The following is a 27,228-nucleotide window of genomic DNA, read 5'->3' on the forward strand; positions in this document are numbered from 1 at the left end:
GTGTGTGAGCAACATATCCTAGCTGATTTACAGCATCCAGGTGAGGCCAGCCAGAGGGAGGACTGCATCAGTAGAGCCAGTCTGGGCATTAGATTCAAACGCATTGAACCCATCTGACTGTTGAAGTTATGCTCACGGCAAGTCTTTGGCATTTTAGGAGATCATGTAGCATGAGCTGGGAAACAAGTTGTTGCATATGCTGCCCAAGGAAAGTTGGTAAATATGAGACTGTAATGTGGATTTTTCACAAGTATTGTGGAAGCCACAAAAAAAGATATTTATGATCAACAAACATACTCAGAACTGGAGAACTAATGCTGGCTTGATTGTTTTAAGGCCATATATTATACAAAAATTGAGCAAAATGATTCGTATCCTGAAACATCTTGAAAAAAATGCTTAACATTTTGGGACTTAGTAGTTTGGGGGAAAATATTTGGGGGGGTTTTAAGTGTCTAGCTAGAAAAATCTGAGTACTTTTAGAATTACCGTAAATTTGTCATTCCACATTTAACATTGAGTCAGCTAAAAAGAGAAATCCAAGCCTATTTGCCTTAGAGATATGTTGTTGGAATGTAGACTTAATGAAGGCAAACCACGAGAATGTCAAAACACCCGATACTAAAACATTAGCTGAAAATAAGTCTTAAAATAGACCATCCATCCATCATCTTCCAAGTGTTCAAGATTAGGTGGCAGCAGGTCCAGGAGGGAAACCCAGACATAATTTTCTCCAGAGAGACTGTAGCTTATATGCAGTTCTTCCAGTAGATTTTTGGGTCTAGTGAGGGCTTTCTTACATTGGGTCTAGAAAACCTGCAAACAGAAGTAGAGAAGGCATCCCCATCCACCAGTCAAATCATCTCAATCCAATTAGGAGAAACAGCAGCTCTACCTGATGATGGACCTCTTTAACTTGTATATAAGGCTGAGTCCAGCCACCGCTCTGGAAAAATTTCATTTCAGTCATTTATATCCTTGTTCTTGAGATCAAAACATAAACTGGACCTGAGCAGTGCCCACATTAGTCCGGACAGGGCCACTTTCCAGCTTCAGTTTAATCAGATGCCTAGTTGCCACCTATAGAGATGATTTTAAAAAACCGACTCATCCTGATCTTGTGTTTGGTGTTAGCACTAGCTGTAACTTCACCAAATTAGAGAGATCAAGACACCCTCCTGAAGCCATACTTGGAAGAGGAGCAAGCTAGCAAACATCTAGTGGTCAAAGGAGTGACTAGCGAAACTTTAAATAGGCCACTCCAAAACTTTTTCTATTAGCTCTTCAGAGATGGATGTGCTGCTGTGCTTTTTTTCTGTAAAGTTTTAGTTTAATACCAGATCTTAAGGGATGCTGATGCGTGATGTGATGATGTGTTTAGAGATTGCTTAGCCTTCTTTATGTTGTCAGAAAGTTTCTGTGCAAGTGGTTTCTTGGCTCCACAGCCCAAATAGTAATCAGGCCAGATTGTGAACACTGAAACGAAACTCAGCCTTCTGAAAACATTCATTATTGCAAAAGATGGCCTTTATACTGGTGGAGATGTTAACACTGTTGCCTCACAGTAAGAAGATGCTGAGATGAAATCCCAGTGTGTGATCTTGCTGCATGTTGTATGTATGTTTACTCCACGCATGTTCTCTCCAAAGGTAGTTAGACTTCCTTCAAAAAATATGTGTATCAGGTAAATTGGCCTCTCTACATTTTCCTTAGGAGTGTGTGTATGTTTTTTTTAATGTTTGTCTTTGTGTTGCCCTGCCTTGGACTAGTGACCTGTCCAAGATGTTTCCTGTCTCTCACCCAGTGACTGCTGAAGACATGCACCAGCACCAGGAGCCTGCATGGATAAGTTGCTATAGATAATAAATCCTTTAACAAAAGGGGAAAATACTTTTTCACACACCTGAATGATCTGCAGAGATATTTTCACTTAAGAAATAAAACCATCATCAAAACTGTTCCCAAAATAGAGGAAATTCATAAGGGATAAAACACTGTTCTTTAGTTGTGTAAAATAGCACAAGAACACCTAAAATGTTTGCTGCTCTTTATGAGAAAATGCTATAAAATGGACTATGCCTTGTTGCACAACGTCTGGGCCTGTGTGTTACTGCTGTTGTAGCACAAGTCCAAAAAACAGACAAAACACAATAAAGAAAAACATGGAAACAAGATCAAAGTAAAGGGTGCATATCGACTGAATAGAAGCATAAACACATGATCAAATTATCTGCATGAATGTTCAAGAATATGAAAAGGAAAAGAAAAATTAACACTAAGGAAGGAAGAAGAACTTAAATTTAGAGTCAGAGAAACAAAACAATCAGAAAACTTAAAAACAAAGGGAACAGGACTTCAGAAAAATACAAACAACGATAGAGTTGTGTTTTAAATCCTTTTATTTAAATTGATCACTGCTTTATGCATGCGGTCCAAATGTTGGCTGAGCTCAGCCGATGAGTGACTTTATCAAAAACTGGACATCTAAAGGTTGTTTTGGGTCAAATGACACATCTCAACAATGAAACGTGAAGCTTCAGCATCCTGAGACAAAAGCTGGTCGGGTCTATTTGGAGATGCCGGTGATAAAAACAACTTTGGGGACCTAATTTGTTGGGTATCATTGTCCACTTTCCTCAAGTTACCTCACTCATCTCAAAGACACTCAAAGAAGAAGCCGTCATCCCTCCAGATTTTGGGGTGGTGGGTGATCCACAGGCAGGAAGGCAGATGTTTTATTCAGTAGGTAAGCGATAACAGAGGGGAAGTGTGATTATGATAGCGATCGGCTATGCAGCGATACTCATCCCTTCGAGCAACGCGACACCCGGCAGTGCATCGATCGGGCTCCTGTAACCGGAGCAGCCGTCACAGTTTGTTTTCAAGCAGAGCCATGGTCCGGATGTCAGGGCCGACGGGCCAGGTGGAGGGGCCGGGGGGAGAAGGAGGTGTCAGTTCTGTAAACACAAACACTGTGTTCATTCATCACAATAAAGTGCACAGATGCAGAGCAACAAAGTAAATGACGGGGATCAGGGGTATGAACCCCCAGACCTGGTCTCCAAACAAACACCCCTGCACCTGAGAAAGAAGGTGAAACAAGAATCAGATCATCTGTCCTTGTCTTGTTGCTGGTCTTATTCTGGCTGTTTGTACAATTAACTTTGCATTACTGATAATATACCAGGCCAAAGACATTATCAACTAAGGCCCATGTCTATCTATTAAATCCCAGTTTTTAGGAGAATACATATTTATAGCAAAAACCAAAATTATTTAAGAAAAATTTAAATAGTCATATACGGAATTTGTGTACAGTACATATGGGCTTTACATGTAGAAATACTAAATGTGTCTATTCAGTTACCAAGAAATACTGCAGTCAAATATACAGTACATTTCCTCTATTTCTAAGAAATCTAAATCTTTGTCTCAAAATTCAGAATAACATATCTGCCCAGTGAAATTACTTGGTTTTGGTCATACAAGTCATGCCTGCTAAACCTAAAGAAGCTTTGAAAAAAATACACACTAGATTCCCCAAAGTATTTATAATACGGTATTCAATCTTCATTAATGTTATATTTATTGACTCATACTGTATTTACCTGCATATACTCAAATATACTGTAACTTGGCTAATTTTGTTAATATTCCTTTCATGTCAATATTTATTTTATTCCATACAAAATGTTTTATGGGTGAAATACAGTTTCAGATTTCCAATATGAATGTTTGTTTATTCAGTTCTAAATTAGCTAATTTTCCAGACATTTAACCACAGTGTAGTTTTCAACATGCTCTGTTAGGCTGTGGTGCCACCTACTGGAATGTAAATGTAATGTGCGGAGCTCAACGATACTTACACCCGTCACACCAATCATAGGAAGGAAAAGTAATTTGCTCTCCTGGCTAATAGATCTTAGCTTGAATACCTCTTACCTCTTTGTTGTTTTTTATTGTACATAAATTTGGAGAAAGACTAGGCTACAGAAAAAAGTTCCAATCTTTGACTGTCTCAGTTGCAGGTTACAGAACTATGCTTGATCTGAAAATAAAAAGAATATGGCCTTACTCGAGACCTAACAAGATGTGGCCAGCAAAACTGACAGGCTGGATGAGTCTATCTTAGAGTGTGCCCAATAAAACTGGGCATATTAGTTTCAGTTTATGGATGAGAATAGCTTTAAACAGTGAAGCAGCCAAGAGCTCCGGAGGAGCTGCAGAGATCCACAGCTCAGGTGTGCCATTGTTGAAATGTAGGACGGAAAAATCCTATTTGCCACAAGCTGTCTAGAAGATACATCAAATATTTGCAATGACAGGACAGTATATTCTTCAGCAGAGACAGATTGAAGTATAAGTAGAAAAGTATAAGTAGAAAACAATTATGGTAGAACTCTGTATGGAGCTGAAAGACTTAAAATATGACATCTTGCATCATGACAAAGTCTCCTACACATACTGTATAGCCAGAGCTTCAATAACATTTTTAAACAATGACCCAGTAGATCGAAAACCTATTCATGTTTTAGAATAGTCCTGTAAAAGTCCAATTGTGAATCCGGAAATTTGAAAAGTTTAAGGGCTGTTAAAACTTTTGCAAGGAACTGTACTGTCAGGAAAAACTTCTGCTGATTAATGCAGATCCAGACTGAGCTTTGTTTCTTTAATTGAGGTTCAGTTAACTGTATTTTCTTGGTAATACACTGGCTCGGGAACACACTGTACTCTCTCTCTCTAATGTAAATTAAAGTGCAGTTTGTAACAGCCTTTCCAAAAAAATCTGATCAATGAAGGTACAGAGGTGAACTTTAAGAGCCAAGCTTTGATAAATTCTTAATGTACCAGTTTTGATCATGTGGTGACATTCCTCCACATCCTGCAGACGAAACTGACCAACTGACGTCAAGTTGTGGAAATAAAACTGTGGCAAAGAGGGAGGAGCTCAGGAGAAACCTCAGCTTACTGTGTGACTGCTTCTCATTCTTTATAGGCCACTTTCTGGGAAGAGAACCAACTTGTTGAGTCTGGGCTACCACAAATCACACAAACACATCCACACATGGGAGCAGAGACTCACACAACGGCTGGGGGTTTGTTTGAAATTCATGGCTCAGCTAACAGGGGACACATGGCTTTTAAAAAAAAATACCAGCAGTTGCTTAAGCTTGTATGTCTTAGAGTGTGCCTGTAGTGAAACTGGGCATATTAGCTTTCAGTTTGTTTGCACATGCCACACACGTAATGCATTCCTTTCACATCCTCTTTTCCACTTCAATTAACATCAGGCATTATCTCAGCACAGAGGACTGGGTCATGAGAGGAATACTATTTTATTCATTGCTGACATCTGTTTTTAATACAACTTAACATATTTAAAAGCCTTTTAATTTTCTTATTTTATATGTCAAATTGAGATCATGTTTTTATTCTGCAACTATTCCTACCAGATAGCATTTATGTGGAATATTTAAGATAAACTTGAAGTTACACAAACAGCCAGTAGGGTGATGTGCAGGGTTTATAATGGCCCAGCCGCTCATGTAATGATGCCTTCATGTGCTATTGGAATATGGGGTGCCCATTCGTGAAGGAATTGTGAGAATTGAGAATGTAGATACTTTGCTTGTGCCATTAATTTAAGGGTACTTGCAATAAAGTAACATTATTATTTACAGAAAGTAAGGATGTCAACACAGCTATAGTTGACTCAGTGTGAGGTTAAGGTACATAAATATAACCTTTTTAACGACCATTGTTTCATTGAAGCAATGGACTTATACTATAAAATTTAAAACTGTGCTGACCAATAGTTGCCATTTTTGTATGCATAAGACTAATTTCACCATAAGTTCTAGAAATCCTGACAATATACAGTATATGCTAAACCAAAAATGTTATATGTCCTCAAGGTTGGAAAACATAAAGAATAACACAGATTAGGAACTGTGCTGTTTTAAGATTTTTTATGTGGAAGATATTATTGCTCTCATTTTAAAATACAGTGTTTCACACAGCACAAGACATAAGCAAGTTAACCAGCTACTCAAATCCCCAAAACCAATAGGGGGCCCTGAGAGACCACTAGAATTGTCACACAAGTCAAGTTAACAAATGCAAAAACAACTTTAGCAGTGGTCTTCAGCTATGGTGTCTAGGCCTGTCACAATAACAAATTTTGCTGGAAGATAAATGATAATAGTGTTGTTTTGATACCATTTTCAAGTGATATAATAGTAATGGCATAATAATGAAAGGACACATTTGCAAAGATCATTTAACTTTTAATTCTAACGAGTATTTAACACTGGAACTGGAAGACATTTTAAATATCCAACATAAATAAACAAATCAACAAATAAAAGGAATTATGAAGGCTCTGTAAACATGTCCTTCCAAAAAAGGGCGAGTTGTAGTTGAGACCAGTTCACCAGACTTGAGACTTTTGTTGTTCAGTTTTGTAAAAAGAGAGAGAGAAATGAGAAACACGATAAATCATGTAAATGGAAAACATTGAGCTTGTTTTAATTTATCATGCAATAAATTGATTTATTGCTTTTTGCGAGAGGCCTAACCGTGCCCCTGGCTGATTCAGTTCTCTGTGGAGTTAAAGTCAGGCACAGTGATGCCATTGCCTTTAAAACAAGTATTTGTAGTTTTGGTAGTGTGGACACAAGTAAAGGCCAGCTAGAAAATGAAATCAGCATCGCTATTAAGTTTAGTGGAGGTTCAGCAAATTCCTGTTAGACGGCTGTGCTGACTCAGGACTTCCTAAAGTACGATGAACCAAAACCATCAGATGATTTGGTTCCTCGAATCATCACAAAAGATGGAAACGTCACATTGAAACTCAAGCATCTGAGATTCTTATAGAAATTTACCCTGATTGTTGTGGGGGGCGTCACTCAGAGATTTTTCCTTGAATATATTAGGCTGTCTTTTCTGTATTAAAAATATATTCACTGGCTTTACGTAATATTCTTATTTTCTGAAAAAACGTGTTTTTTTAGATGTAAGTCATACAGAAGGTACACATACACGTGTGTATAAATCAATGAGTTTCACTTTTTTATTTGAATTGCTGAAATAACTTATTACTTCGATGGCATTCTAGTTTAGTTAGCTGCACCTGCATTAGCACATCAAATTGACTTTAAAGACGCCTCAGATCTACCAAACTGACTAAAACCCAGTTTAAATTCGTGATTCGTGAAAAGGAATTTTACGAAGCACACTTGAATGCGTCCTGGGATTACTTTGAAGCTGGCGGGTTGGGCCAGACTCCCGTGAATTCACACGGCAGGGCCGTGACCCGACAGCGCCGCGGACTGAACGAAAGAGAGCCCCGCGGAGGTATATCATTTCAGCCTTTCTTAGCGCAGCTGCAAACATAAAAACACCTGAAAGTGGGAAAAGAGGAAGTGAAGCTTTCTGGGCAGCCTCTATTTTCTCAGCTTCACTTCTTTCTTTTTTTTTTTTTTCGTAGAAACCCACTGTGGGAGAGTTATTGGAGTTGACAAGCCCGCTTCACTACTGTATCTACCCCCCTCCTCTTCCTCCACCTCTTCCTCCTCCTCCTTCTCCTCCTCTCCCGCTCCACAGAACCAGGAAATCGTCGAGGTGTGCTTCTTTATCCCACTACCCTGTTTGCGGCTTTAGATGTGCTGTTTCCCCCACCCCCTCCTCCTCTCCGCTTTTGGACGGTGTAGTTTTTATTTCATCGCGGTGACTCTGTAAACACCGGGCTTCACCGCTGAAGTCATCCGAAGTTGCCTTCGAGGAGAGGAGCTCCACTCTGGCCGAACAATGAGGTGCGTAAAGCGGCTCGGATCCCTTCATGTTTCATTGTGTTTCCAGCCGAGCTTTTTTTAAAAATGTTTCTGTTGCTAGTTTTCTCATGGGCTGCTGGTTAAAGAGTCTGAGCTGCTTGTTTAATCTCGACAGCACTGCTTTGTAACGCGTTAAATTCCAGTTTCTCATTCAGAAACACACAGCTGGGCTTTGGGTTGTTTTTGTTCTCAGCTAAAACTGTGCAGGAAGTTTTTTTTGTGTGTGTGACCGAGTAACTTTCTTGAGACTTCAGCTTTCTACCTGTTCAAAGTCTTTGGGTTGAGATTAAGCAGTTTGATTCACATCAATACGTTTTAGTTTTATTATTATTATTATTTTGTAGATTACTTATAACGCTAAGATTTTAAACATCTTCATGTGCAAAAAAAATCTACTGAGGTCAGTCTAATTTATAAGGCATAAAAAAAGGATTCGGTGGCCAGCTAAGATCCAAAGCAGGGGGCGCGCTTATTGAGCGGCAGATTGGTCACTTTCTTGTGGCCAATCTGCAGCTTGTGCTGTTTATATCATCATCATCATCATCATCATGCATTCCATAGACACACATTAAAGCTACCCCCCCTGAGCTGCAGTTTGCCTCCGTGTGGGAGAGCAGAGTTTAGCACCATGAACAAGACCCACAGGCACACAGCTCATGTCCACAAATTCCATGTCCTGTCACAGCCTGCGCCTGCTGGCAATTACAAGTTTGGAAGTCTCTACTCATGTGCTGGAGTTGCTCTGATCTCACATTTAAACACCACTAGTACTTAGTTTAGTGTGAAGTTGTTGTTTTTTTTGTTTTGTTTTGTTTTTATTATCTTTTCAAAGTGCATGTCCTTGAGAGTTACACTGAGGAACTGGAGTCTGGTAGGAATAACCTGAGTGACCAGTTTTCTTTTTATTTTTTTAGATTTTTTTTTGTGTGTCTTCAGCCTTTCACAGTGCCCCATCTGTAACAATATATCTCATGGGTTGGTCCTGGGTTTTCTATTTATTTTGCTGATCACAGTGGAAATGCCCAGTCAACCTAAGACTTGAAATTATTTGTTATAACAATGTTCTATTCTGTTAATATGTTTAGCCACATCTTAGATCAACAAAACAATGCAGACTAATTAGTTGTTAAATTTGGTAGCAGTTCTCAGCTGATTTATGTGCAAAATATGCTGTTTTGCAGTTCTGCTATTTTTAGAATAACACAAATATAACAGGCTGGTATTTGCCTGGTAATTAGCTGGACTATCAGGCTGCTCAAACAGGTTTAAAAGGTGCAGGTATTCTTTTTTCTGTTTTCAGCTTAAACACTTTGTGTGTTTTCCACAACCAGAAGTATTTCCAAATGGCCCAATATGTTTTTGTTGTATGTGAGAGAGAAAAGTATATCAGCGTTTTTTCTGCCAGCTGATGCCAGTGTACAGCAACATGTGAAAGAAGGGAAGCACTTGAACATGTTCTTTGGTGTCTCAGAAAAAAATGACTCCAATTTGTAGGAACAAAATTATGCAACATTTTAGGCACATAAAACTGTATCTGTTCAAAACATTCCTAAACCTTGATAGTGACAACAGGTCCAGGGCAGTCTTTCTACTTCTCTCTGGGATCTCAGATTGAACACTGGCGCGACCTGAAATCCTTGCACCGAGTTGCATTAGATGTGCACATTTAACATGGCTCTTGCTTAAAATAATGCACAGTGATAATTATGTGTGCCTACGTTACATAATAACCTTGGCATTCTGAAATGCTGGAACCTTGCATGACGCAGACGTCATGGCTCTGGAGACACAACCACACAATGCGACAGCACGCTGTTCTGCCCGAGCAGTGTGTAATAAAGTTATTAACCATGGTGCAATAAGATAAGCTAACTGCACGATTGTTGAGTTGCTCTTCTGCAGTTAGAAGGGCACAAAGAGGGTGGGGGGTAGTACTTCCCCAACCATAAAACATACCTGTGACTTTACCACACATGTCAGACATATTTGCTAACCCGAAGCCTCCTTAACGTCACGTTAGGAACTTCCTGTTTAGGTTGGTGAAGGGAGCTCTTCCTCTAAATGACTACGGCTTTGACTGACCCCCCGCTGCGGCCAAAGGGGTTCATGTCACCTTGCATAATGGGTAATGACTGGTATGCAGCTCCGCTTGTGCTCATTGTGGCTCTGGAATGTAAATGTTGACACAGAAGTGCAGGCAGTTGATCAATAGTTCAACTACTGACCCAGTTCTGAAACTGGTTCTGATCACCCTGAGCAACTTGGTTCACTGTTATCAGATTTAGAAGCGTTTGTTGTTGTTATCTTTGCATTATTGTCTCAGTGAACAATAACTCCTCTGTTCAGATCATTGCATCAGCCTTTCAGATTCCTTTCCTGGAGGCTAGGTGGCCCAGGAAGTGCATCAATTTGCATTGTGATTCACTCTTATTGTCAGAGAGGTGACTCTCCTCTCCCACGCTGACTCTGTGGATTGGTCTCTGACTGAAAAGTGCTGTCCCGTCTGACACCATCCCCACGTCTGCCTCGGGCTCAAGAAATAATACACAGAAACAGGTGTAATGCATCTGCTTAACCCACTGTTTTTCTGTCTGCTGAGCATCCTGTAGTTTGTTCAGCAGCTCTGCATGAGTGGAAGTGATTCCAGAGCGGACTCCTTGTCTGCTCCCTTGCAAGAGCCTGATATTGATCAGTCTTAAAAGCAGCGAGGAGGAGACTACCCCCCTACACTCCCTTTCAACCCCACCCTCTGCCCTGCCCCGTTGCTTCTTTTATGTCTCAACACCACATTTCTCTCCTTTGGCATCAGCTAGATAGGAATGCGGTTCAAACTGTGACCTTATCGGATTCACTGTAATCTTCTTCTGCTTCTTCTTGAGCCCATGTCCCAACAGGCCACTAGCTGTTATTTAAGAAATGCACCAGCATTATTGCATTTATGCCTTTGTAAGGATGCTGAGATGCAACTCCTTAGGGTTGCAACAGCAGCATGTTCTTCCTGCACTGTTGTGTAATGTTTTGGTGTTGGTATTTCAAGTCTCCACTTGTTTGCCTCATGCCTTGAACAGTCAGATTGTTTTCTTTGATGTAAGCAGCACAAGCAAATTTCAGCCTGTCTGACGTCTGTTGTTCTTTTCATTTATTACCATAGTTGGTCAAAACTGCTGATTTTTGGGGAGAACATGTCTTTGCCAAGGACACCACCCACTTTGGGTTGTTCTGCAAAGCCCCGATTTACCATCAGTCACTGTCTTTAGCCGAATCTCTGTTAATGCACAAAGAGAATTTGTAAAAAAAAAAAATAATTGTTAGATCTTTCACATTTCTTTTTTGCCAAACACTTTTTAATATGCCGCACCTCAGCAGCAATACCAATTTGAGGTAATTGGGGTGTGCTTGTGGGAATTCTTATCCATTATGGAAAAAAAAAGAATAATGGTTTCATTTCATGCATCATAAAGGAGCTGCATGTTGATATATACTTCAAAAGACCCCCTCAGTGTGTTGTTGTACAGTTGGTGTGACAGTGTGTCTAAAGGATCACCCTGCATGCACACACAGTTATTTGACCTGAGTGAAGTTGGCCCCCCCACCTTCTTCAAATTAGACAAAATTGGTGTCAATCAACTCGGCTACGTTTGTGCTGGTTTGTGCAGCAAAAATTTTCGTTTGTGCCGCTATCATTTTAAAGATATAAAGAAATGTTTTTAGAGGTCATCAAAGGTCAACCAGCCCCCCACCTTCTTCAAATCAGACGAAATGGGTGTCAATCAACTCGGCTACGTTTGTGCTGGTTTGTGCAGCAAAGATTTTCATTTGTGCTGCTATCATTTTAAAGATATTAAGAAATGTTTTAGAGGTCATCAAAGGTCAACCAGCCCTCTTAATATCTTTAAAATGATAGCTGCACAAATGAAAATCTTTGCTGCACAATCCAGCACAAATGTAGCCGAGTTGATTGACACCAATTTTGTCTAATTTGAAGAAGGTGGGGGGGCCAACTTCACTCAGGTAGTTATTTGAAATGGTCCTGACATGAGTGTTTGTTTCCCACAATGCCCAATCACCACTACCCCCTTCTCTGAAACAATTCACCCCTCTTGGCCCTCCCACCTCTCATACTCATAAATAGGCCATTATACTGCCCTGCTTCTTGGATTAGGCGCTTTGCTACACAAGTTTCTCCATATACAAAATCCTCCATTGTCTGCTTTGTAACAAAGCCATTTTCCATGGTGGAAGCCACTGTTTTGGTTTTGGGGTTGTGCCTTTAGGCTGCTGCTTTTACTTTTCATATCTATTATATTTATTCTTTAATATATTTTTATTACTTTATAGTTTAAATAAACAGTTAATTGTATTGTAGGCGCTTGCCAGTATGAAATGCTTGTCTATTCACTTAGTTTTAAAACCTTAATATTAGATGCAGTAAGCAAATATTCGTATAGTCCTGTTAAACCAGAGCATTAGAAAGACAACCACCATTAAATAAATTATCATAGTTGGTACTTTGTCTAAAGCCCTGTAAGTAAGCTGTAGGATTTGTGTAAAGTAGTTTAGTACCTGATGGTAAAGTCCATTCTGCTACAGATGTAAATGGAAAGTAAACATTTCAGTAGAGTAACTGATTCCCATGCACACATTTGCATGGCCACAAAAGGAAATCACATTTTTGTTATTCAGTTTCAAATCCAGTTGTGCTTTTTATCTCTTGCATAATCCAAATCAAAGTAGGGGCTGCAAAACGGATGACTTTACTCTAAAGTTGACAATATTTTTTACATGTAGGACATTTAAAACAAGAAGTAAGCATACTTTAACACTGTATCCTAAAATGTAAAATAACCAGCAGAAAGTTAGGTTTTTAATGCGGTGTTAAATAACTACTTTATATCTTTTTATAACTTAATATTTCAGGAGCTGTATGTGCTACATTTTGCAAAAAAATTTATACTCATTTAGCTTTCTTACATTTAACACTTAAACCACAAACTCAGAAGTGTTTTATGTGATAGACCAACATACAGTCTTGCAGAAGTGGAAGGAAAATGATACACCATTTACAAAGTTGTTTACAGATAAAAAGTGAAATGTGCATTTGTATTAATTTCTGTAAACTCTAACATGTTGAGTATATCCAGAAAAAAACACTGGGTATGTTGCCCTGCGTTTCTCTCACTTTCATGTAAACTCAAATAGCTTTTTTCTTTCTTTTTTTTTGACGTGATAGCCAAATACTTGCAGAAACATGAGTTCTGCAAACTCAGGTTTGGTGTTTCTTTATTTTATCAAATTCAGGTCAGAATGACAGTCACTAATGTAGTTTATCTTCTATTGTTGAGGCCTATTTTAGAGCTGGCATGTGTCTGGTTTAGTTCCAGCTGTCTGCCAAGTTCATAAAATCCAAAAAGTGACCAAATGCCCTCTGCAGGTCAGTCGGTTTTTACCCCCTTTACTACACAAGTTTCTCACATTAGTTCCTTACAAAATTAATTATGAGGAAGTAATATCTTAATTATCAAACCACTGTTATTATTAAGAGAACTACATAATGCATTTTTGTCTTTAGTTTTTTTTAAACTTCTTGAAAGGAACGAGTTTTAAAAGTTTTGTTTCTATAATTTTGCCAGCGTGACATTTGACAACATAAAAACTTCTCGACTGAAGTTTTCCAGTTATGTAAATAGCATTACAACTATTGGTATTTGTAAAATTTGGTTTATCTAACAGCTTTCAGATGAGTAAAATGGAATAAATCAGAGCATTATTTTAAGTTCATTACCATTAAAGTTCCATTTATAAATGTCATCATTTTGACTTCAGTGGCAGGACAGTTTTACTACCTAACATTTTTGAGGTTCCAAAACATTAAAATAAATTTGATTTGGAATGTATTAAGATATCCTAGGTATATATATTTATATATAGATGTAATAGAAAATAATTACATGTGCTAGGAATTGATTAAATTATTCAGCATTTATTTCTACAATGGACATATCATGCCAATCCTTAAGCAACCTCTGACCAGAACTGATGTGATCCAGTATTCAGCTGCTGCCTCTTAGATCCTGGATGAAATGCCCTTTTCCTGCCATTGATCTCTTTTCACTGTGGAAAGTCTTATTTATCACCTTTTAAACATCAACTCTTAAGCAGATCTTGAGTCACTGTTGTTGCAAATTAATTTTACTAAAATTAACTGAGGAGAACACGTTTTATCAACTGACACTGTTGAAGTAGCGACAGAACTGAACTGGTGTGACATTTGAGGTGGCATATAAAGCACAGCATGTCAAAGATGACTATAGTCGCCCACATGATTCCACTACGTCGTCTTGTTTTGTGTCTGCACAAAGTAAACCAGTGCAGCATGGTGTTTCGAGTGCATTACTACCGGAAAAGGGCATCAGAAAGACTTCTTCTCTTTTTTTTACCAAGTTGAAACAAACGTGTGAAAAAGGTTTCTGTTCCTTAAAATAAATCTCGCACTCACATGTGTTAAGATAAGCCCTGTGTTGGGACATTTGAAGAAGCAGTTTGCTGTAGGATATTAGAAAAATGTGATAGTCTTGCTGAATATTGTGATAAATATTTATAGCACTAAACAAATGAATACTGATGTCTTTAAACTTATGGTTTATAGCAAACATTGACCCCAGGTAAGGATCCAGCTGCCTGAAACAAGGAAATAAAATTCACTATTTCCAGTCTAGATGTGTGTTGCTTATATAAGTCAACACTTACTGCAGTCTAGGCAGTTCTTCATAATAGTCATATTGTGTCGTGAATAGCGATAACAATACATTTGTTAAAGATGGTGTCACCTTGCATAATTCCACATAAATTTTGGTAGGCCCTTTAAGTTTCTATTGAGTAGTAGCTAAAGTCCACATTCACTTAAAACATGGAATATATTAAACAGGGAACAATATGCTCCTTTTTCAATTTACAGTAAGGACCACTTCGATTAAATATTTCAGAGGGTGTTGCATTCAGACTCCATATACCAATATCATGTTTGGCCAGTTGAAAGGAGTGACGTGTTTTTATTGTATAAAAACGGAGTGAAATTGAACAGAGTATCATCGCGTGAAGATAACTGCAGATATCTGAACCTTCCCCGCTGCAGATAAATTAGAGGAACATTATCTTCTGGGTTTCTGGGTTTGACTGAGTCTGTCTCTGTATTCTAGTATTATGCAGTGAAACGAAAGCTTAACTATGGGGATGGACGTTCTGTATGGTCAGCACTGCTAATGGATATAAAGATCCAGAGGGTTCATCTGGGGTCTACTGCTTAATGGAACATAATGGAACCCAGTTAGTATAGAAGCAGCTTTATGCTGCCAGCCATTGTTAACATTCCTATCCCTCAAGTCCTTAGATCATAGTCTTTCTTATCTGGAAAGATGGTGATTGCTGATGGACAGAGGCTGCATCAGAAAGAGCAGACTCAGAGGAAGCCTTGAGCTTGCTTTAGGCTCTGCTGCTGGCTTTCTTTGAGACTTTGACCTAGTGTTGACTAAAGGTTTATTGCCACACGGGAAAGGACATGCTTAACACAGGCCTGTCTGTTTACTTGTTCTGTTAAAAGATGAGCTATTTCTGCATGTGGACATTATATTGGTGCATTGACTCTGATATAAATAATCTTGTGTACTGACACTTTCTCTTAGAGGATATTTATGTTTTCCACACAAACATTTTTGACTAGTGATACTTTTTAAACTTTAGTTGATGACTGGTTACAAGTGTCAAGTGTACAAAGGTCTTAAAAGGTTTGGTGCAAAGCCAATAGAACTTTTTGTAATGCTGTTTCTGTGCTCTAAAGTCCACACAATGTACAAGAAAGTGTTGAAGTTAGAGAAGTTCATTCTAGTATTATGAAACATATGTTAAAGCAGTCTCAGCCCTTCTCTACCTGTTGCTGCACATTGCCTGTCAGCTGACTAAACAAAGGCTGTTTTACACTAATTGTTTTACATGGACAGTTATTGCTTGCACCACCCACCTCTTATTAATTAGGGCACAGAACACCAGGAATTTGGATACTATTCGCTTACATTATCATTACACAACGCTCCCAACATTCTCTGTGAACTTTAGCATCTTAACCCCTAAAAAATATACCTCGACTGTTGGCCTTCTGGCTTCAGGGCAGTTAGTCCAGCCAACTGGCCAAATATATTATCAATACAGTGTGAGAATTCACAAACTTGAAATCCTAGCAAACATTGCTTCCAAGTAGTCATTTCTGATTGCAGTAGCTCTATTATTAATTTTATGCTGTTTTCAAACCACAGTCCACAAATTAGCTAACTAGCTGTGAAGAGGCTGCCTTCAAATGAAAGCAATCAGATGGTGTTATACATTTTTCTTTGGATTTTGTGTTACCAATGTCATTTTTAGTCTGGGTTAGCGTACAGTTAGAATCTCATTGGCCAATGCCCAATTTCCAGCTTCAAAAAACTAACCAGGGTTGTGATAGTTGACTATAATGTGGCCAACATCAACATTCTCAGACCCCCATGTTTGCAGGAAGCATGATTAAGCAGGAAAAGGGATCTTCTTTACTCATTCAGTGGAAAGGGAAGGGGCGTACAAGTCAGGGCAGCCTAAAACTGGGAGTTTTCTCCTGTTGATTCTTTTCTAAGAGGGAGCTCTCCTCCTCCTTGGCCTGGGTCGGGGAGGATGTGCTCCGACCTGTAAAAGGAATTGAGTTCAGTGCAGAGGACAGAGGTAACTTCATTCCAAATATGGGCATTGAGAGTGCCAGTTCTATTGCTTTCTCCCCCCCCTTCATTCCACACAGCCTTGGATGCATCAGAAGCAGGAAGGAATTCATCTCTGCTCTTCAAGTGGCCAAGCAAAAAAACAACTTGATGATTTTGGCAAAAAAAAAACCCTCCTTTCTGTGTCATGAATGATGAGTCAGCATTCAGGAAATGCTTTAAGGTTGTTTTATTTTTTTAATCAGGAAGGTCAAAAACATCTGATTTTCATTCACATATTTACAGTTTATGAATAGCTGAGTGCCTGTCTGTTTTGTGTCGTTGATTCAGTAGCTTATTGTGAAAGTGTGCTTGTGTTAATTTTGCAGCAAGTTGTCACATGTGTGAGATGACACAGACATTGGGAAAATAGCACGACAGACTGAGACACCCTTTACTGTTGATACTATTTAAAGTTCAGAGATCTGTATGTTTTAAAAACCGTTAACCTGCTCTAAGACGGCTGGATAGTGCCCAGAAATGACTTCCTTGTTTTTAAATGAGATTCTTACTAAGGGTTATTGCAAAAACGACTGACTTCATCATCAGACAAGTGAGTTCCAATGTACTGTCACTTTTCATTTTTAAACAGATGAATAAAAATAACAAAAAAACACCACCCTTCCTGTTTCTTTATAAAAAAAGAGGCAAGTGTAGTCTATTAAATTTCCAGTTCTCTTGTTACTTGTATGTAGTGATTTGTGAATCTGATTAAAAGACCATATGCTGCATTGGGGGAAGTTTGTTCAATGTTTGTGCATTTAGCCATAAACAGCTGTACATTGCAGTTTAGAAACTAATCTCACAGCCCAGAGTCAATGAATATATATGCACAGGGGACTGGCAGCAGAAAACGTGGCCTGAAGGGGACTTGAGCATGACGTAATGTCTGATGAATCAACCGGTGTTTGTATGCGACTTCTTCACCCAAATCAGCATCAGAGCACAAGAACTTCACCATTGAGATGGTTTACAGTTAAAATGCTGCTTCTGTACCCCCCATTATTACTCACATGTTATGGTGTTGTTTCTTCCAACAAATTTCATTCTGTATTTTCTAAAGGCTTCATATTGGACCCTGTTTCAATTGATTGCTGTCCTGATTTCATGTAAACCAGCCAGCTGACTGAAAGATGGGACTTGACAACTGAATAAACAAAATACCTGAGTTGACCTTGCTGATGGAAATTATAAGCAGGAGTCAGCATCTGATTTTATAATGTAGCTTTTAAGGAATCTGTAAAAAGTATAATTTTTTTTTTTACAGATTTAAGTAATCCACACTAACTATCTTTAGTCAAACGTCAAACCGATGCTGAATTGTTCAACCCTAGAGCTCACTCCAATGCACTCCTCATTGCCAAACTTTCTTTTGTTTTTCTTTCACTGTCACAATGTTCCCCAATGATAATGATTGTGATTTGATCAATTTTACAGTTCTACAATATACCTTTTGATATAATTTTAAGAGTAGAATTATCCACTTAATTAATTGGTTGTAGTTTTTAACCTTGTCCCAATCTTAGGTGGTCTATAACAGTAAGATTGCTTTTTTTTCTTTGTTTTTAAATCTTAATTCAGGGTGGAATTATCCAGTTTCACCAATTTAAGTATTTCAGATTTTGGGCTTATCAATGATGGCTAAATAATGCTCAAACATCGATCTGCTAAATAATTTTAAAGTTTTTTAGGATGCATGTTTTTTATGGCATTACTTGAATTAACTGTGGAAATGTCCATGTTAACATAGAGACCTCGAGAAAGTGTTGCAAGACGTGTAAAAGTGCTGAGAACAGAAGGTTACTTCTTGGAAACCAGAGGTGGATTAAAATAATCTTTAACTAACCGCAACAGTCTTGACAGATTAGTCGACCACCAAAATAATTTGTTGCATCCTTAACCGTGACCTCAGTTTCATACCAAGACAAGTACATCTTATTTTCTATAGTAGGATATGCACAGTTGCAATGTAGGGATTCTGCATTTATTGTAATACGACCAAAAAGGAAACATTTTCTTTGCTTGCATGGTCTAGACTTTATTCAAATGAGTATTTGTGTGCTGTGAAGTGCTGGGTTTTCCAAGTTACTTCTTTTAGTAAAGCACTTCCCTGTCTCACTTCTCTTTACACTCAAGATTCTGCCTCAAATGTGACCGAACCAGGGTCACCTGCTGGCAGCCCTCCAGGTGCTGTGGTGAAAAGCGAAAGCGCCTTTCCTCACATAAACATGAATGAGTGCTCAGAGTAAACTTCACTATATTATCAGCTTAAGGGCTGCTGGGTTTAATTCTCAAATCACCTGTTCGTCTTCCCAGCCTATTAATACATATGAGGCATGACTATCAATTCAGGAAAAGTTCATAGTCTAGGTTTAACAGCCACCAGGATGAAGAGGAAGTATCCTCATAGTTTCCAGACTTGTCTGTCTTTACTTTGGGTTGTCCGATACTTTGCCAAGGAACAATGGATCACTGTTTCTCATGGAAGGTGTACCACAGCCATTCAAGATCTACCCATTTAAATGCTTCATTTCTTTTGCATTTACTTTTCTTCTGAGTTGTGTTTGAATCAATAACCAGAGCTGTGAAAACATATAAAGTTGATGGGGGACTCGTTTTGCTTCTTGTTTGATTCACCTTGGCTGTCTGTTGGGCAAAACCTTATGAAGAAAATCTGAACAAAATTAAGATGAAAATAAGTCCCCTGTAGCCCAAAACCTGGCATGATGGTAGCAACATAATGCTGCCACTACCATGCTTCAAAGTGGGGATATGCAGAGTGTTTCTGCCAGATCCGTCGTTTCACATGTAGGTCAAAAAGCTCAGAGTTAGAACGTGTTCTTTTTAGATCAAGCACATTTTTTCCACTATTACTTGAGTCAAAATGCTAAGAGAACTTCTTACCAGTTTATTTCAACAATCCCTTTTTTTCTTACAGTAAGGCCAGGTGTGAGGGGCCCATGACTGATAGTTTGTGTGTAAATTTTCCTACATAAGCTGTGAACTTTTGCAGCTCCTCCAGAGTTCTCTAACGCTCTCTTTGCCCAGCCTGTCAGCTGAACCAGACAGACATGCTTCGGTAGGTCATGCCTACAGCTGTACAATATCGGTAAACAAAAGTGCAAAAGTATTTTTGCTCAGGTTTTTAAATGGCCTGAAACTGTTTTATTTTTAAGAGGTTAAAAAGGGCAGAGGGAGCATCAGGTAAGAGGAGTTAGAAAAGAGCCACTGGGCCTGACTGTACTTGTCAGCTCATTTGGAGAAAAGCTCTGACAGCAGAGCCTTATACAGACATTTTCTACAGGGCACGTGTTCTAGCCGCGCGCAGGGGTTTCCTGTTAACCCCTCGTTAACTGAAGAGACTCACTATGGACTACAACTTGCTTAAATTCATACTATTTTTTTTTTAAATAAAGCCTGTTTTTATTATTAGCCTTAATAGCTGGTGCCTGAGATCTCTTCTGGGCCATCAGTCTGACCACTCTCTGTGCCTATGAGAAATTGTCTTGAGTCAACTGGTCACAGCTGCCCTCAGTCTTGGCTTAAGGAAGTACAAAAAATAGCCTGTTTATCACTTTGCCTGTGGTGATTTATTCCACTGGCCCCCCTGCAGCCGGTCATACAGAGTCAACAAAGTCAGCACGGACATGTTGGCAGGATGACAGGTGTGAGAGTGTGTGCAAGTTCATGTCTTCATGCACTAGTGCCACTTAGCCTTTTAGAGTCTCAGTGTCCTTAGTTGTATCAATAATGCAGCTGGCTACTCAGTCTCGCTCCTGAGCCTGTGCTTTCTCTGCCATTAAATATGCATCTGTTTCCCAGTCCAGTGTCTCTGTCCCCTCCCAATTCCCATACACCTTCTCTGCCATTCCAACACAACAACATGCTGGATGTAACAGAGTCCAGAGGAAATTACAGTTTGCCTATATGTTTGATGTATGTTTTATTCAGCAAAAGTTTTTCTATTTTAAAATCTTCCTGTCAGATGGATGGGATGCTCTCTGCTGATCGATTCAAAATCCTAGAAACATCTTGGATAGTTTTTAAGTTTTTCAACCATTTTTCATACCTTCCTTTGAAAGAATGTTTTCTTTTTAATAACATGGCAATAATTGAATAATAATAATGATAAAAAATCATTCAAGGCTAATTTCCAAATGGATTGCAATTGATTTCTGTCATTCCCTGGTCACCAGTAAAGCAAATATCCTATCCCACAATGTGAACAAACAAGACAGCAACCTGTGCTGATTTATATTAATATTTGCATGTTTAAAAACCTAGATTCATTACCTGAGCACTGTCGATCAGGTTACAAAAAGGTCACGCAGTGTCAACAAAGCGGAAGCGATTTCCTTCAGACATGTCGACTGAAAGACGGAAGAGCTTTTGGTACGCATTATCATATTATTTACTGGTGCATCCAATTTGACGAAGTAAGATTTGCAGCAATCTTGACTGCAGATTCTCATGATGATACACCAGCCTGAATCTAGAAAGGATGTGGATGTGGTCGAGACAGTGTGAGATTTTATAGCTGTATGCAAGGTGGTATATTTTTATGAATGTTTTTGAAATAATACAAAACTACTGCTGAATTAACTACAAACTTGTTTTCATTAGCTGGATTTCATTTTAAATTATCAACGTTGAAATTGGTCAATATTAAAAGTAGATTTAATTCCACTATCACCCACATGTGTGTTCCACATTATGTTGAAAGAAATCATGTAACATTAACAGCTTCATCAGTCTGTTAAGACAGCAACATTTAGTTGCTTTTGTGATAAAGTTTCCCACATCCTCTTTCTCCCTAATTCCTGACAGTCTTAGGCCAAGAAACTCATCAACTAGGTTTACAGCCAGCTCAGCTGGTGAGCGGGGATTGAAGGAAATTGTGGGCAAAAGTGTGCCCTTTGAATGGCTGCTCATATTTTACTGGTGTCCTCCACATAAAAATTTCTTTGAAGCAGATAATGCCAGTGCTATTTGAAACCTGAAAAATGCTATGTAAGGTGGGAGCTAGGAATAAGTAATTAGATTGTGTGATGTCAAACTGTGAAACAGTTAAAAAGTGGACATTTTTTCTGACCTGACAGATTGTTTGACTACTTAAATGACTACAGGCTTAACAATAGATATGAGAAGAGAAGAAGCCAATGTGTAGGCGAAGGCAATGACTTAAACTGAATATTGCGCTAATACTGCCATGTTTTTGGACTTGCTTCTTCCCTGGTTTGTGACTAATAGTTTAAGAAGTAGATATTTCCTAAAATTAATGCTGTGCAATTTCAGAAAAAGATGTAATTGTGTCACTATTGCCAATATGCAGAGTGTGAACACTTGAAACATGATATTTTACCAAATGTTGCATCCAAATGTGAATGCAACACTGCAAACAGTGATATAGTGAAGAAAAATGTGACTCATTATATTGTGAGATCTAGTTTAGCAGATATTTAGGGGAAATTCTTCAGCATTTGACTTGCCAATTGCCACAGAGATGATAAAGGGAACATCTTCAAATTCTGATCTCTGGCCAGAGTTGATTGGTAACTCTATAAATAAGAGTTCAGATAACTCTTATTTTTATTGATTTAATCTATAAATAACTCATTCAACAATATATCACAGTTTCCATGACCACAGGTTATTTTAGGTCTGAGTGGGTTAATAAAGCAAACTGCTGGATTCCGGTGAATATCTGACAAGGTTTCAAATAAACCCATAGTTTCATAAGTGTTATTACTGATTAAAAATATCAAATGTTTCTAACTTTCCTTGCAGCTTGCTAACATTTGTGTCACATCTTCACTATTTGATAACAGCTGATGTTTTGTGTAAAGCTGTTTCCTTCTGTTTTACAGTAATTAAGGTAAACATTGAAATGCATAAAAGGGCCTGAGCTAACCTAGGAGAAGGTTTCAGCTCTGTTTAGCTTGTGGGCACGGTGTGAGGCGAGTGCCAAACATCACAATCACAGGAAGGGGCTTGATGTTTACACAATGCTCATTTCTGATTCATAGCAAATCCAACTTTACTATCTGGTGTGTGTTAACCTTTTAAACTGATCTGATGTTGTTCAATGCAACATACTGTATTGTAAGTAAGCATCCAACCTTTTCCTGGTTTAAGATGCAACACTTATTAAAACTGCATAAAATAGTTTTAGTTTTGCTGTTTTCAGCAAAGCCAGATCGCCTTTAAAGGTTAATACTGACCAGATTTATGTGTTTTAACTTGTAAGGAAATGTAGCACCACTGTATTTCTGCAGGCATTGATTGCCCCAGACTGGAGCAGTCCTTATTAGGCAGTGCAGGCAGCAGGAAGTGGGTTGTGTCTTTGGTGCTTTGTCACAGGAAGTAGCAGATTGTATCAAGGGTGGGACAGATGGAGGGAGAGGGGGAAGAGATGGATTAGGAGACTGTAGAGAGAGCCTGGGAAGTAATCAAGGAGATGAGGGGGAGGAATGATAGAAAACTGGAATGAACAGTCAGCCACTGTTTGCTCCTCACTTCCAGTCCTCTTTCATGTTACAACTCTTACTTAGTCCTTATTTTATTTCCGCTTATTTGAAAAATTACCTGGTTTCTGTCTGTTTTTAAATGGTAAAGATGATACAGAGACATGACAATGAATGTTTTGCTTTAGGTTTTCCTATTTGGCAGAGAATATGTGCACAACTGATTTGGATGATTTGAAGCTGGATTCTGCCTGCAGAAAGCCATGCACAAATATTTTGCTGCCTCTCCCAGTGAGAAGCAACTGTGTTCTTACCATCTTCAGCGATGATGTAAAGCAGGTGGAAGATTCCAGGACCTTGTTTTGTTTGCCAGCACTCTGCGCAGCTTCCTGTTTTTGTCATTCCCCATTGTTGTCTCACCTACTCCTCTCGTTTAGGATCAAACCAAACGATTTTTCCTGCAAAAATCAGCACTTGGTAGCAGTTTAGTTTTGTTTATCTAGTATACCATCCTGAATATCAGTCATTTTTCGCCATGTGGATAAGCTCATGATTATGCCATTTGGTTTTTGTTAGAACCTAAATTAACTGGCAGGAGAACTCTGTGACAAAGTGGTTCAGTAAAAAGGAACACAAATGCTATAAATATACTTTGAAACAAAATAAACAAGTTCAACCAATAGTCCAGAAGTAGTAGCTTTAAACTTAACATATAAATAGATGGAAACTGCAACATAATGCTAACACAAACAAACCTGGCATAGTAAGTGAATCAAAGTTGCAAACTAATGTTTAAATTTAAGCATTATGACCAGCTACAGAAAGTAAATGTATCAGAAATAAGAATAAGGGACAAGTGGTGAACACAAACTGAACCACTTTGTCACAAACTCTAATGGGACATGATAGGGCAGGTGAAAAATGAGGCCAGACTGGTTTTGATGGAAACTGTTTTTGTTTAGAATCCTGTGTTTTTTCACTCGTTTGTCCATCCGGTATCTCCAGTTTCCGTTCTCCCTCCCTTATGTTTACTTTTTTTTTTTTGCTTTAACCGCTTCCCAGAAGCGCTGCATTCACCATGAAGAATTTTAAAACAAAAGTTTAGAATGACAACAGCACTACAAATTTTGATAATGAAATGAATGAATGAAAATGGACTACTAAAAGAACGTAGATAATTTAAACTTTTACATTTAAAATTTAAATTTAAACAAGCACATACAAATAGGGATCAGCTGTGACAAGAGTGTTTGTTTGGTGCAGTGCTTCATTAGTCATAAGTAATAAAGATAACTGACAAATCTTGAATGCTCACAGCGCTACTTTTGTTTACATAATAAATGGTGCCTCTGAAATGTGTGTTCATCCTGTTTAACAGCTAAACAAGATGAGGATCGCTGAATAACACATACTCTACTATATCCAAAGTAGGTGTGTATTAATAGTGGTTCATTCTTTTAGTTTAATGTAGTGCATTGGAAATGCTATGCTATACAAAGTTCTGATAATTTATTACTTCATTAAAAACTCGACTCCAAAAGTTTCCTTTACTTTTAGACTTGTCTCGTGTAGATTGCAGATGAAAATAAATTTTACCATGAAACTTGAGTTAAGAACCTACACCGTGCACCTTAAATTAAGTATTTGTTTTCTTCCAAGAGCCTTGTTCTTCTGAGATTGGCACCACCAGTGCTATACATTAATTCTGTGCCATCTTTTCCTCTGCTCTGCAGTGAGTCGAGTATTTGCCAGGCTCGGGCCACTGTGATGATCTACGATGATGGCAGTAAAAAGTGGCTCCCGGCAGGTACCGGACCCCAAGCCTTCAGCAGAGTTCAGATCTTTCACAACCCTTCTAACAACGCCTTCCGGATAGTCGGCCGCAAGATGCAGACAGATCAACAGGTACATGTTTTTGGCAGTAGAGCAGGACCATGACATCTTTGCTTGCAATAAAATGTTTTAAACGTTCCTCTTGCTTCCACTACAAAAGCTGAATATTTGGAAGCATGGCCAACATGGACTAAAAGGCTTTGCTCGCTTCCTCCGCTGCCACTGCCAAACTCCTACCACAGGCAGACTATAATTCTAACACAGTGCAGAAAATTGACGTCATCATTGTCAGTGCTCAGTTTTTAGTGCTTTGGTGTGGTGTATTCACTGGTCAACAAATTATATTTTTTTTCTTTCTGAAATGCTGAAGTGATATTGAAGGAGAAAATTGTTAGATTCCAGGCACCAGACAGTTTTTCAGTGCATCTCTACTACACCCACTTTGAATGCCAATGCTTTTCAAAATAAACTTTCATAGACATATTGGAGGATGGATGGTTCCCCAGTATCATATCCATAACAGGGATAGCTAATGATACTAGTTTACCAAAAATGTTTTTGACAGGTATAAACTCCATACATCCATCAGATAGCCTGTGTGGCCCTCCTCAATCGTTGGTGTAGAAATTTAGTCAAAATGTTGCTTTCTCAAACCTGTTTGACTTTTTTAAAACTTGTTTATTAAAATGACGTCCTTATTTTTGCTGCTGATCATTCAATTTAGTTTCTACTAATAAATCTGAAAGGCAAAAAACACCAGGTACTGTTTGCACTGCAGTAGGACTATTGCTTTATATGTTGGTATAGAACGTGAGAAGTCAAAGTTGATATTGTCGGATTTAACCCCAGAGCAAAAAACAGTCAGAATACCAGATTGGTCAGTGTTTGTAAAGGAGAGTTGGTGTTCCAGAGCATTGCTGTAATCGCTCAGCTGATTCTGCAGGACTAGCATGGTGTGTGTGTAAGCACACACTGCTGTGGCTGCTGTGCTGTTTTATATACTGCCACTCGGGGCCAACAGCAATGGACACATTTTTCACCACTTTAAGACAAAAACTAAGGACTATATACTTCTATAGATATGGAGATGAAATGCAGTACATGTACGATGAGCTCAAATGTTTTATGTAAACATTGCGCACTGCTGCCGCTATTAGATAGAGAATTAGCCAAAACATCACACAATAAAAAAACATTTCAATAAGTTACAGGACGTTCTTATAGATAACGTAAAGACCCTTAAACTAAGCCTAAGGGAACAAAATGTTCATCAAAACAGCCAACATCTCTCCTTTATCAAATATTTTTGTGTTTAAGATCAGAGTTTGGAGACTCGAGCATCACGTTGTCCTTCAGACAAAGATGGTTTAATGCCACTATCTTGCTCATTGTGGCTCCCCTGCAGACAAAAGTGTTCCACGACTGAGAAGCTGGGTAAAATTGACTCTAGGTGGGTCTATTCTTGACTTGAACCTTTTTTTTTAATTCCCCCGCTGCACCAAAGCCTCTCTCCTTTAAACATTCAGCATGCTGAAGTGTTCCCTGGAGACAAGTCTTAAAGTGGAGGATGTTTCCTGTGAGATACTTAGCCTGTTCAACCATTTCCTGTGACAATTTTTAAAAAGAGGCTTGATACCAGCAGGTCGCTATGGAGATGCTATTCCGCTACCTCTGGTGACAAATAAAAACAGCAAGACGTACATTTTAGGGAAAATATTGCAGCTATATATTTGCTTCCCTTATTTTTCTTTGCAGCCACATTTGTGGTTTCAGTCTGTCTCCCTAAAGTATTTCTTGCCTTCAAAACACATGGAAGATGTCAAGGTCGCCCAATTGACGCGCTCCTTGTCACAGTCGCTTTGTGTTTTTTGCGTTCTGATAAGATTTGGAGTCGTTTCGAAAAACACTACTGTCTGCGGTGGAGGCTGACCTTGCTGCCCTTTGTCATTCAGTGATGCTTCCTCCCATGATGTTCACTCTGACAGGGTCTCGACTCCTCCCTCTGCTCAATGGAATTCAACAGCTTTTAAACAAATACTGAAACGGCGTGTCAGCACATTCAAGCAACACTCTGAGCACAGAGCTTTTTTTTCCACCCCAGACTAACGGGCTTCGTGCCACCTGCTGAGTGGAATATAACCCAGAAGGATCCATAAAAAAAATAAAGCATGCCATTATGTTGGGCGTTGGCAGGAATGTAGTTTCATGAAGTTTTCTTGTAAAAGGATGCAGCTCACAGATGCTACCGGTTTTTAATGTATTTTGTACATGTGTTATAAATATTGAAACACTGTCAAGATATTGTTGTTTTTAAAGGGACTTACT

At 38.7% G+C, this 27,228-nt stretch overlaps 1 protein-coding gene across 4 annotated transcripts in view; it reads left to right on the forward strand.

The window, feature by feature from the left end:
• Positions 1–7,255: 7,255 nt before the first annotated feature.
• Positions 7,256–27,228, forward strand: part of vaspb (vasodilator stimulated phosphoprotein b) — a 31,394-nt gene continuing 11,421 nt past the window's right edge. The window contains exons 1-3 of one of the 4 annotated variants that reach the window (XM_028044920.1): positions 7,256–7,356; positions 7,606–7,814; positions 24,804–24,975. In XM_028044920.1, coding sequence (XP_027900721.1) covers positions 7,810–7,814; positions 24,804–24,975 — 177 coding nt within the window. In that variant the 5' untranslated portion in view covers positions 7,256–7,356; positions 7,606–7,809. Of the gene's footprint in view, positions 7,357–7,383; positions 7,815–24,803; positions 24,976–27,228 lie in introns of those variants that run through there. The other 3 variants (XM_028044919.1, XM_028044922.1, XM_028044918.1) reach the window with 3 other exon arrangements.

The sequence above is a fragment of the Xiphophorus couchianus genome, chromosome 18, assembly GCF_001444195.1.
Source record: "Xiphophorus couchianus chromosome 18, X_couchianus-1.0, whole genome shotgun sequence".
Taxonomy (NCBI): Eukaryota; Metazoa; Chordata; class Actinopteri; order Cyprinodontiformes; family Poeciliidae; genus Xiphophorus; species Xiphophorus couchianus.